Source organism: Panthera uncia (assembly GCF_023721935.1).
Source record: "Panthera uncia isolate 11264 chromosome A1 unlocalized genomic scaffold, Puncia_PCG_1.0 HiC_scaffold_17, whole genome shotgun sequence".
Classification (NCBI taxonomy): Eukaryota; Metazoa; Chordata; class Mammalia; order Carnivora; family Felidae; genus Panthera; species Panthera uncia.
This window is the reverse complement of record NW_026057577.1, coordinates 25,297,581-25,310,736: the sequence shown is the minus strand read 5'-3', so window position 1 is coordinate 25,310,736 and position 13,156 is coordinate 25,297,581. Positions and strand designations below refer to the sequence as shown.

General features: G+C 39.2%; 1 protein-coding gene across 4 annotated transcripts in view; it reads left to right on the top strand.

The window, feature by feature from the left end:
- The window catches only part of ACSL6 (acyl-CoA synthetase long chain family member 6), a 60,417-nt gene extending 48,962 nt beyond the window's left edge, over nucleotides 1–11,455 (top strand). For all 4 annotated transcript variants that reach the window (XM_049649128.1, XM_049649129.1, XM_049649127.1 and 1 more), the window contains 3 exons: nucleotides 148–249; nucleotides 1,168–1,239; nucleotides 10,987–11,455. In XM_049649128.1, coding sequence (XP_049505085.1) covers nucleotides 148–249; nucleotides 1,168–1,239; nucleotides 10,987–11,124 — 312 coding nt within the window. In that variant the 3' untranslated portion in view covers nucleotides 11,125–11,455. The remainder of the gene's footprint in view (nucleotides 1–147; nucleotides 250–1,167; nucleotides 1,240–10,986) is intronic.
- Nucleotides 11,456–13,156: the final 1,701 nt, after the last annotated feature.

Here is a 13,156-nt window from a genome sequence, read left to right as displayed (position 1 = left end):
GGAAATGTATCATAACATAAGGATGTATTTATTTTTAGAAAAGGGTGGAATCTGAGAATACCAAGAGATTATTTTTAATGCTGGACCACAAATAACCACTTTGAAAACATTTGTAATGACTGTGTTTTCCTTTGGTTGGGATTGCAGGCCTATTTGGTGGGCATTGTTGTGCCTGACCCTGAAGTCATGCCCTCTTGGGCTCAGAAGAGAGGAATTGAAGGGTCATATGCAGAGCTCTGTGCAAATAAGGTCTGTACCTTGGCTGCTGGACCTCTTATGATACTGTATAACGGGAGGACAGAAACACAGGAAAGCAGTGGATTTTGAACATGTAGGGAAATTTCTGACTTTATAAATGGTAGAAATCCTAAACTAGAGGTTCGTCTTTTCATTATTGTTGTTGAAAGAATGCAGATTTCTTCTTAGAGAGCTGGATAAGCTGTTGAATTTTAGAGCTGGGAGACATCCCAGGAGGCTTGTCCCACCCTGCCATTTTGCAGCTTGCAGGAGAGTCCAGAGAGAGAGGGGGTTTACCAGAGGCCACACAGTTGATAGAGCTGCTTAACAGCAGTATCCGGTGTGACTGTAGGCCTTCTAACTCATTGGCCTTGCTCTCTCCAAACGTGAGGTGGCTTTTGTGTGCACTGGGCTTAGTCAGTCATGGAATTGAAAAAGTAACTCAGTTCTTCCTGCTTAGAGCTTTACCACTCACACCTTCCCGAAGCCTCTTGGGCACATGTAGGGTCCTAGAGAAGAGATCCCTGTGCTCTGAGATCTCTGTGCTCTGGCTCAGCATCATCTCCTCCAGGCTCATGGCCCATTTTTCAGCAGTATCCATCGATCCTGGTGCTCCCACTGGGTCCTGGGCTCTTCTGGCGGTGACAGGATCCCTGGGACTCAGTAGTCTGAACAAAGAGCCACCTTAAAAAATGGATGGTCCCCTAGTCTGTTCATGGCCACTCCTCTGGCTATGCCTGGCACTTACTTGCCTGATGACAGGTGGTGACTGTGTGTGGCCTGGAGCATCAGCCCCAGTGAGGGGGGTGGGGATTGGGGTGGGTGTTGGCACAACCATCAGCTTCGTTTTGCTCAAAACTCGTTGTTTCCTGTACCTCCATTTTGAAATGTGTTTTTGCCTTGTAATTTTTCCTATATGGTTCAATTCAGGAGCTGAAAAAAGCCATTTTGGAAGATATGGTGAGGTTAGGAAAAGAGAGTGGACTCCATTCATTCGAACAGGTATCTACTACCTTCCCCATACCTTGTTATAGCCCCTTGTGCAGTGACAAAGATTAAACTAGCCCATGGTGACCCTGACCTAGATTCTCCACCCTCCATGCTGCAGCCCATGGGCAGGCTATGTACCGACAGACCCCTGAAGGCCTGTTCCACGCCAACTCTGTGGCAGCCTCTATCCTGAGCTAAAATAGGTCATATGAGACTGCACTTGCTGTCCTCCTGATCACAGGCATTGGTAAAGCTGAAATATTACCCTCACTGTCACTAGCCGAGTATGTGCACACATGGTTGGCCTGTCTCCACGCTGCCTGCAATACTTAAGACCCAAGTTCTTATTTTTATTTTTATGGAGACTGTCTTCTTGCCTGTGGCAGGCAAACTTAGTTGTTAGGACATTGGAAAGATCATGTTTCTTGGGCCCATGATCTGTCAGCCCAGCGTGTCTACCACAAAGAGGAGGAAACATAGAATATGCTGGGAGATGAGACAACAAGCAATACTCTAAGGCTCTGTCTTTGCAGGTTTGGGGTTCTTACTGAAACTGAGTTCCTAAACAGTGCAATCTTGGTCCTACTTACCTACACCATTTATACATCCTCTCTAGTCAAAAAATCTAAAGAGAAAAATTTGTCAAGTAGAGAAATATTAATATTCTGAATTTTAAAAAAATTTCCAGGATGTCTTTAACATAATCATTTTTAATAAAATTATATTTCTCCAATAGGGTTCCCAAATACAGTGTTAGGGATCTGGATGGGTTGTGAGAATTTGGAGTTTTGTATGTTCATTTTAATGAAAACCTGAAAACATTTTTAAGTCAGTTTCCAATAAAAACTCTAATGGCAAGTATTTGCAATCAAAAACCATTTCTGCAGAATCAGACTTTAATTTCTTAAGTTTCAAACTGATGAAATCTAAGCATAGTTTCAGAATTGTTTTCTTTTGAAATGGATCTTTATATAAATCAAGTTTGAGAAACACTCCTTACCCTCATCTGTCAGTATCTAAGGCATAAAAGGTTTGTATGAATAAATCTTTATTAAAAAGAAATTATAAAATCGGAGGCACTCAGGCAAGGTGTTTCTGGCATAATTATTTCAATTTCTAAATTTGCTAGGATGGACTTCCGTGTCCTTCCATTAAGGGGAGCTGTGTGGTTCATATGATGATGTAGAGCAGGGGCCACATATGGGTGGTCCACAACCCATTTGTTCTGGGCCTACGTGTTGGTCCGAATGGGGAGCTATAAGGGCCCTGGGGATGCATTGCCTAAGGGGATTAGTTCTGGCCACTACCTTTGTGATTTCTGAGGCCAGCACGCCCCCTGCTGGGCTTGGGATGCATGACCTGCCCCAGGACTTGAGAGTCTTAACAGTTAGATTCTTATTCATGGATTGTCAACTCTTAAGATTATGCTGAAAGGGGACCTTTGGTTAGGTTTCAGATGTTAACCATTGCTCAAATTAGAGCTTTACTGAGAAGAGATGTATTCTTGTCTTCCCATATTCCTTAAGCAGTTTCTGCTCTAATAATCTGCCCTCACCATGGTAACTTCAAATACAGGGAAGTCATGTGGGTATTCCAAAGGCCTGAGTTTTATTGCCAACAGTGTCACCTCTTCATTTTCTCTGTCCTCCTTCTCCTCTTTGTCTGTGTGCATCTTCCCCTCCACAACCAGTGCGTAACCTCAGCTGACCACAGGAGAGCAAAAATCAGGCCTTCATGCCTGAGGAGGATGTGTGCTCCCAGTTGTGTTCCAAAGATCAGTATAAATTCTTTCAGTTAATCTACGATTCACTGTCAGCTTGTCCTTTTCCTTTTTCCTCAAAAATGAGTGATCAGTTAAGGCTTAACACTAATTTTTTTGAAAACCACACAAATAGACAACCAAGCCTAAGGCTTAAATCATTCACCAAAAGCTTTAGGAGTTCAGGCTTACTGGGCAGGGTTGATCTGAATTAACATTTGAATTAGATTAAAAATTAATGTAATTTAATTTTCAAAAACAGTTCCTAGAATGAGACGAATTATTATTAATTTAAGGAGATCTTTGGAAGATATATTTTAATGAGTAGATAGGAAGCATTTAAAATAACTCTATCAGTAATTAAAAATGTAGGTGCCTGGGAAGTTTCTGAGCACATCTAACAATGATATAACCATTTTATTAACATTTATATGCCTTATGAGTTTGTATAGATGATGCAAAGTGAACTTTGACACTTGATAGATAGATTTTCCAAATTCTGGTGTTTTCACTGTCATTCAAAAGATGTTATTGTATTTCCTGTCACTGAAATGAATACTTACCTAACCAATTTGACTTTAAATCAGGAAAAAAAATTGAATTGAGCATTTCCCTAATTAATTTTTTTTACTTTATCTCTTCTGTCCTAAATTATTCACTCTGTGTTTATTATCTCCAAGCAATATTATGTGTTTCATTCACTAATACCATTTAAAAGCTTAAATACCATGTTTCTTCAAAATTATGGGAAGTTTTGTGCTTTAATGAGTTGGCACAAATTGACACTTTTGAAGTATTTTATTCCAGTACAATATTTAAACGTTACAGTATTTCTAAATTTTAAAAAACCCTATAGAATCACTTTTCAGTGACAAGAGTGTAGTTTCAGAAAGGAAGCTAACATTAAGCATCTCCTTCCTTCCTTAAGAAAAATTTTGCTTATTACAAATTGGAAAATGCGTTTCATGTTGTGTTAGGCATAAAGGGAGAGCAAATCCCTTTACAAATCAACAGTTTGTTTTTATTAGAAAATATGTAATTATTTATAGAAAATGAAAATTTGTTTTATCATTTATCATTAAAATTTTTTTTAATGTTTATTTACATTTGAGAGAGAGAGACAGAGCGACAGAGCCTGAGTGGGGAGGGGCAGAGAAAGAGGGAGACATAGAATCCGAAGCAGGCTCTAAGCCCCAAGCTGTCAGCACAGAGCCCGACGTGGGGCTCCAACCCATGAACCGTGAGATCATGACCTGAGCTGAAGTTGGATACTTAACCGACTGAGCCACCCAGGTGCCCCTTACCATTGGTTTGCTTCTAAAAAATACTATACATTTGGGACCCACAGTTATGGTTAGTATTAGTTAAAAAACTGATTTGACCCATTTTTTCCCCACTTAACTGACTGGACTTTTAGTCACTCAGGCAGTCTGTGTCGGTATTTTCATGGAAGAATTAAAATAGACCCAGAGCTGCAGGTCAGACTGGAGCAGGAACTGGCAGCCTGGCAGCAAGCCCCTAATGTACTAACTAAGGGAGTTAAAGGTGAGCCAGGTGCCACATCCCTTGGCTTCCTGCAAGGCTGTATTTAGTGATACTCCCTGTCCTCAAACAGAGGGAGTATCACCAAATACTATTTTGTAGGGAGCCACACCGAACTGCAGATGCCCGCATTGGCCTCTAGGTTTGCTGGCAAATCTACCTGTTGATTCAGTCCTTCATTCTTAAGATAATGTTTTCTTTTATAGTCTATATGGCATCTAAATAGCATTAGGTAGCTCTCCCTGTGTAATTCATCTGCCCTGTACTTTATTGTTTGTAGCTTCTGCTTGTCATTGCTAGATTTTCAAAGGTGCTCACCCCAAGTCCCTGTACTGAACGTGCACTCTTGTCCCAATTACACAGTGTTCTCCATGTTGGTTTTAGGAGCTAAGATGAGCTGAAACCCAGGCTCCAGGGACACAGCAGATATCATATCTTGGCATTTGCTTCTCCTTTTACCATTGTATTATTAATTTCATTTACAAAAGCAGGTGAATAGATCATTTGCACTTACCAAAAGTCTTTACATGATGTCATTTCTATCAGAAGAGAACCTAAAAAAAAAAAAAAAAGGAAATTAGCATTGTCAGTTTTCAGCTTTTCATCTTATGACAGTGAACATGAGTTACTAAGTTAAATCACAGTATCTAAGATTAAAATATGATTTAGATTGTGTTCCTATTTTCTTCAAGTTAATTACTTTTGTTGTCAAGTGGTGATTTCCAAACTTCTGTAAGTAGCAGAGCTTAGATGGCATCTTATCTGAAAGTGAAGCTTGCACCAAATCTAGATAAGTGGTAGCTCTGATGGGGTTGGGGCTTGAACCAGAGCCTTTCTCCTCCCTGCCCCCCAACCCAACCACTTCCCTTAATCCCACCTCCACCCCACCTCCACCCACCTCTGCCTCTCTCCAGCTACATCCCCCCCCTACCCCAGCTGCACCTACCTCCACCTCTGCACCACCCCGAGCAGTGACCTCCACAGGACCCCTACTTCTCAGTGTACTGTGTCTGAAAATGTCTCCTTTGGGACCTGTTTCCAGGGAATTTGGGGTCCTCTGGAATGGTTTCTGTTTAATAAAAACAAATTAGGGAGGGAAAGTATATCCAGAGGGTACAAAACATGGCAGACCTGTTTCTTCCCAAATCTTTGCTTCTTTGAATATCAGGAACACTGAGACAGTTTTCCAACAGATATTTTTTACAAGAGCCTTTACTAATCTTGAAGCATGTGACAAGACCCCTTTTTAGCCAAAAGCCTCAGATTTCCAGCTATTTATATTGGATATGCAAGTAGAGATCCTTTCAGTATGTGAAGTCAAGTGGAGGCAGCTACCAAAAAAGCTCGCTCTAGTGTTGGCCTAACACCCCCTCCTCACCTTTCCCTACATACACAAATCCCTTCAAATGCTATTCTTTTCATAGCAAAAGTGAATCCTTCATTTGGACAAATGTCTAAAAACAAAGTGAATCTGACTTGTTAATGCTGTGCTCATTTGAAAACTTTCACATTTTTGAATTATAAGCCTGGGTTTAAAAATGCCAGAATTTGTTAGAATGTTTCTTTAAGGATTTTTTCAGACATTGGAAATATAGCCATTTTAGGATTCTTCTTTGTATATTGAGTTTTTGATCTGAATAACCAATGAACATAATGCAGAGATTTCTGAGCAAAGAGTTCTTTGCCATCTCAACATGCCCACCTCCCAGGACACAAGACTGTTAACATCAGAAGTTTTGAAAACAGTCATTGACATATTGAACATCTTGCAACTATTTGCATCCTCTGGTTTTTTTCAATTTTTTAAATTGTGGTAAAGCACGTATGACATAAAATTTACCATCTTAACCATTTTCAAGTGCACAGTCTAGTGGTATTAGATGTATTTGTAATGTACAATCATCACCACCATCCATCTCCATAACTCTTTTCATTTTATAAAACTGAAACTCTGTATCCATTAAACAGTAACTTTTAGTCCCCCCACCCCACTCCAGCCTCTGGCAACCACCATTTTACTTTCTGTCTCTATGACTTTGACTACTCTAAGTACTTCATGTAAATGGAATCATAATATATTTATCTTTTTGTGACTGGCTTCTTTCACTTAGCATAATGTCCTCAAGGTTCATCCATGTTGTAGCATGGGTCAGAATTACCTTCCCATTTAGAGAGAACAATATTCCATTGTATGCATATAATCACATTTCGCTTATCCATTCATCTGTCAGTGGACATTTGGGTTGCTTCCATGTTTTAGCTACTGTGAACAATGCTGCTATGAACATGGATGTACAAATAATTCTTTCCAGATCTTGCTTTCAATTCTTTTGGGTATATACCCAGAAGAGGAATTGCTGGGTCATATGATAATTCTATTTTTAATTTTTTGAGGAACTGCCATATTGCTTTTCCACAGTGGCTGCACCATTTAATATTCCCATCAACAGTGCACAAGGGTTTAGATTTCTTCACATCCTCGCCAACACCTGTGTCATTTTCTGTTTTTTGGATAATAGCTATTCTAATGGGTGGGAAGTGGTTCATAAATTGATTTTTGAAATAAGTCATTTCCTGATTGTGTCCACTGATCTTATTAGCAGATTTTTTTAATGTTTATTTATTTATTTTTTTTGAGAGAGAGAGAACAGGGGAAGGGCAGAGAGAGAAGGGGACAGAAGATCTGAAGTGGGCTCTGTGTTGACAGCAGCCCCCCTATGGGGAGCTTGAACCCACGAACTGTGAGATCATGACTTCAGCCGAAGTTGGACACTTAACTGACTGAGCAACCCAGGCACCTTGATTCTATTAACACTTCTTATATGGACAGTAGCATCTGACAGAGTGCCCTCTCGTTTTTGTTCTCCTGCCTTTTGTAACCTGCACTCCAGTATCCAAAAACCACGTGGTTTTCCCAGAAGCATTTCAGACTTGAACATGAACATTTGATCTTCCCTCCCCCAAAGCATGTTTCCGTTCCTCCAGTTTCTCTGCTCAAGCAGAAACCTAGAACCATTCTTACTTTTATTATTTCTCTTTCTTTACCACTTACCCACACAAATTCTAAGTCCTGTCCTTTTCAGCCCCCAAATTCATTTCCATCTCCACAGCCAACTGTTATAGCTCAAATCACCATCAGTCTTGCCTCTTGGCTGGTCTTCCAGCTTCCATTTTTACCTCAGTTCAATCTATTCTTAGCAGAGTACTCTTTCCAAAGAGCCATTCTGTTTCTTGTTGCTTAAAAATTGTTTAAAGAATCATGTCCAAACTCCCTACTTTGGTCCTTTGTAATTTGGCCCCAGTCTACCTCTCCAGCCCCATTGCTTTCTTTTTCTTCATCTATACCATATGCTTCAGCCTACACTTACAATGCCCTGAAAGTGCTTTGGCACATGTTGCTTCTACCTAGAGCACCCTCCTCTCCTCAGGTCATATAGCAACCACTCCTCCTTCTCCTTGCTGTCTTCATCAGCCTGAAGCTGACTTATCATACAGAGTTCAACTCAGGCATCTTTTTTCTTTTTTTCTTTTTTTTTAAGTTTATTTATTTATTTTGAGAGGGGGCATGCGAGGGGTGGGGAGGAGAGGGGAGGCAGAGAGAGAGAATCCCAAGTAGGCTCCACACTTTCAGCATAGAGCCCAATGTGGGGTGTGAACCCACAAACTGTGAGATCATGACCTGAGCTGAATCCAAGAGTTGGATGCTTAACTGACTGACTCACCCAGGTGCCCCAGGCATCTCTTTTCAATGAACCCTTCCCAAGCCTGGGTTAGGTGCTATATCAGAAATGAATTCAGCTCTAACAGAAACACATAGTGTCTTAAACACAGAGTGTTTTTTTTTTTTTTTCTCACATAAGATGTCTGAAGGTAGACAGTCCAAGGAAGGTACAGGTCCTCCAAGACCTAGGCTCTACTATCTTTCCACTCTTCATTCTTAGTATGTTGGCTTATCACAAGGGCACTGTTATAGCTTTGGACATTGTCCATATTCAAGGAAGGAAAAAAGAACAATGGGTGGAGAAATCTATGTCTGAACCTTATATTAGGAAAGCAAAAACTTTCCTTTATCACTAGCCAAAAATGGATCTCATGGCTATCCCCTAGCTGCAAGGATAGCTGGGAAATCAGAGAACAAGATTGCCCTGGTAGACATAGACATAGTTTTGGTTTCATTAGCATGGAAGAAGTCAAGAGTGGGTATTGGCAAAGCAACTGATTCTGCCTGCAAAAGGTGACCCTCTCTGGGCTTGCCCCTGTGGTAGCAATGTCATACTGCAGCATCTGTCATTAGATTGTAAATCTATGAGGGCAGGGACTGTGTCTTGTTATTCTTTGTATCCCTGTTGCCTGACACATATCTGACACATAGGAGTTGCTTGATAAATACCAAATACATAAAACAACAAATGAATGTGTATGTGTATTTAATACATAGGTTTTGAATTAATATTCTAAATGTCTGTGACAGTTGACTATTGAACAACATGAGTTTCAACTGGAGGGGTCCACTTGGATGTGGTTCTTTTTATATATATATAGTTCAGTAACTATAAATGTATTTTCTCTTCCTTATGATTTTCTTTATAACATTTTCTCTAGCTTACTTTATTGTAAAAACACAGTATATAATACATACAGCATACAAAATATGTGTTAACCAACTGTTTATGTTATAGGTAAGTCTTCTAGTCAATACTAGGTTATTAGTAGTTAAGTTTTGGGGAGTCAAAAGTTATATATGAAATTTCAGTTGTGCAGGTGGTCAGCTTCCCTAACCCTGTTTTGTTGTTCAAGGGTCAATTGTACATACCAATGGAGTAGTTGGACTTGGTGCACTTCTTACTGGTGCTACCTGGGCTTCTCTGCCAGAGGATTCTGAGAAAATACTTATTTCAGTTTCAAAATTGCATTTTAGACTTTGAATAACATGCAGGACAGAATGGCATGAATGTTTAGCAAATGGTATCTGTAGTCATATTGTGTCTCTGTGCCTCAGGTTCATGACAGTTTTATTTTTTCAAAAATGTAATAAAACTTGTTATTAAGAAGTCTATTACAGCAATCCATAACCCTGTTTGCTATTTAATGATATGGGCCTATTATCTCAACAAAAACCATTTAATTTAGACAATTGTCAGTCCAGACACGATTTCCAGTATCACTCAAGGATTCAGTTCAAGCTCGTATGATAAAATTGTCATGAAACTGTCAGAGACCCTTTCAGATAGAGCCCCACGTGGGAGGAGTTGGCCCAGGCCCTCCTACATTAGTTCATCTGTCTCTGGTCAATTCATCACTGCAAAGGGACTTTGCATGAGGGGGCCTAGGATCTGCCTCACAGAAATAGGAAGTGCGAATGCTAAACCTGACCCGTACATTCCTCCTTCCGGTAGATATAAAATTCCATGGTGAGACTTTTTTTTTTTTTTTAACAGACTCATCATTATACCCTCAAACTTTATATTCCTGCTGTGAATTGCAATACCATCCATGTACCCATTCAAGTCAGAAACCCAGGGGTCATTGAGGCTGCCTCCCTCTTTACTACCTCTTATCCGTGGAATGGGTCTTAGAACTGCTTACTTGTCTCTGTCTCTGCCCTGAATCTAAGTGTAGGTGCTTATCTGGTCCCCCGTGGATTGGCCAGATCCCTCAGATTGGTTTCCCTGTTTCTAATCTTCATGTTCTCAAAGAACATTTTCACATTTCTCTTGGCGAGATCTTTCTAAAATGTGTATTTAGCCATGCCACTGCCCTGTATGAAAACCTTAAGTGCCTTCTTACAGACTCCAGCCTAAAGTTTGAGCTCCTCTGTAAACTGTTGCATTAACCACTTCAGCTTCATCTCTTACCCCTTTACCTCCTACTTCATGTATCTACACCAAAAAACCACTTGGATTTCCATTCGCATGTTCTGTCTTTTCTCATTCCCACAGCTTTGTTCTTGGGGTTGTCTCTGCCTAGAATGCCCTCCATTACCCACCTCTCCTCCTTTGCTGGTTAACTCTTACTCATCTTTTAACACTCATCTAATTTGGGAAGGCTTCCCTGGCTGCTCCTCCTTTTCCCCTACCATCACTGCCTTAGGCGCCTGTCACTGTGCATACCACGCTGTCTGATAATTGCCTGGTGTGTCTGCTCTGCTGAATGCTAGTGTGCACCTGCTGAGGGCAGGGGCACTCATGACTCTTCTTTGTGTCCTCAGTGCCTGGCACAGAATAAGCACCCAGCTCATTTCTGTTGACTGGCTAAATGAAGGAGTAGGAAGGGAGAAAAGGTGGCTTGCAGACATGTTAAATAGGCTGAAATGTTACTGACCTAACTTTGACTTTTAAAAAGAGCATAGTGTTTTTATATCAATATATCTATTCTTGTATGCCTGTTACTTTTATCATGTGTACTATAAATGCTATGTCATATTCCTGATAAAGACATATTCTGCATTTGGTTTTTAGGTTAAAGCCATTCACATCCACTCTGACATGTTCTCAGTTCAGAATGGCTTGCTGACACCAACATTAAAGGCTAAGAGACCTGAGCTGAGAGAGTACTTCAAAAAACAAATAGAAGAGCTTTACTCAATCTCCATGTGAAGTTCAAGGAAAGTTCTTCTCAGTATAATGGACTGTGTAGCAATATTATAGTTTCTCTTGAAAGTAATGAATCAGAATGATGCAGCTGAAAATGAATAAGCACGTGATCTTATGACCATGCCTTTTCCTGTCCCAAAAGGTCTTTAACAATATTTTCTCTATCATCACTGAGTACACTTTATTTTTATTAAAATGATATTGTAACAAGCTGCTAAAAATATCACAAATGGCAATGTAAAAATCAAGACTTTTCTCAAGGACTGTGTACCACTAAAAGTAATATATTCTCAATGTTCACAGAACTCTTATTAAACATAAAGGAAAAACATAACTGATATACTGTACTTCATTATTTGTGGAATAGTAACCTGATATAGCAAATATCTAAGCAATGTGGACTACCTCATTAGTAACTGATTGTCAAAATCACAGTTAAATCAGACTTAAAAAATTAAAATTAGGTGTACAGAATCATGCTAAAACAAGATATAATGCACATTCTACATAAATTCAGATTCTTTATACATGACAATTCTTATTGATGTGAACAAGTTTTCCCTGTCATTTTTACTTTTATGCATGAAAAATGAGATTTCAGATATTATTGAAACATGTTATATTTATATAACATTTTACAAAGATCTTTCAACATATTTTCTCATTTATTAAGCTCATTAAAATATTCAGGAACTACTTAGAGACAAATGTACAACTACTTCAAGGATAAAATGTGTATATCCATGGACTTCTTACCACATGAATTCTAAAAGATGTCTGTTGACTCTACAATGAATGGACCTTTGGGGAAGACTTGGGCAAAGAAACCCAGAATTATTTCTCAAGATAGACAGCAATTAATGTACCTATATTCCTTGCTGGGCTCTTCAGGCCTCCCATTCATAGTATGTCCAGGCCAGGCCTGGGAAACCAAATATGGCTGTAATCCTGAACAAGGGGAGGAAGGGATGTTATTTCCAAAGAAAACAGTTTTTCAACAACTTAATTTTGAAGAACCTCTTCAAAACACCGCTATGAAAGTTTTTAAATCCATCATAGATGAATATCTCATAGGGCATAATTCCATTCAAAAAATCTTTAAATGCTTTTAAGCTTAACCATGGAAACCTCCTTTTTTGCATTATGTATTTAGATACTCCTTGCACCCGAGTACCAACGATTTCTTATAATTAAAACCCAGCATGGACAGCAGTTAGGTTCCAAGCTACAGACTGTGCTTCTGAAGAAGGAACCATCCCTAGGCAAGTGTTTTCTTCTATAGAGACAGGACTCTGAAAGCAGACATGGGGAAAGCGTTCACAATCCAGAAGTTCCTTTCCCCTGGAGCAAATCCAAGCTGTAAATAAATGCTATTGGTTAAAAAACTGCATCATCACATGGGCCTACTGGATGAATCTGTATCAGTGATTATATACACTTATATTTCAGCATTGGCAAAAGTGGATCACACCTTCATCTGATGCGTTTATCCAATTCTTTACACATTCCTTTGGCATATTTCTGTCCGCAGATCCTCTACTTACACTTACAAATCCGACTTTTAGTATATGAGTTAGTTCCATGCATATTCCTTCTTAAAGGCATTTCTGAATAAATAAATTCTAAAAATTTCCAAGGCCATATCTACATAGCATTAATTTTTTATATTTAATGTTTGACTAAAAGAGAAAATCATTATCTGAATTAGATATTCATACTCTTTTAAAATAAGGCAAGTAGCGTCACATGTTGAAGAAAATGAAGCTGATTCCCATTGTCCTTCCACTCAAAAAAATTTCAGTTGTCTCTTATTTTCAGGAGGATTTTGGACAATATAACATAAGCAAATAATGTAACACTTATTTTGGTTGTATTTTTACCTCATAGTAGTTAGATATGATTGATTATGGACAGGTAAAGATCTCTTGTTTTTCTCACTTTAAAGATCTTGTGTTTCTTCTGGCCTTCCTGATCTGTATGTAAAGCATCACATTTGGGCCAATAAATAGGTTACAGCAAATGTGCTGAGAAAAGT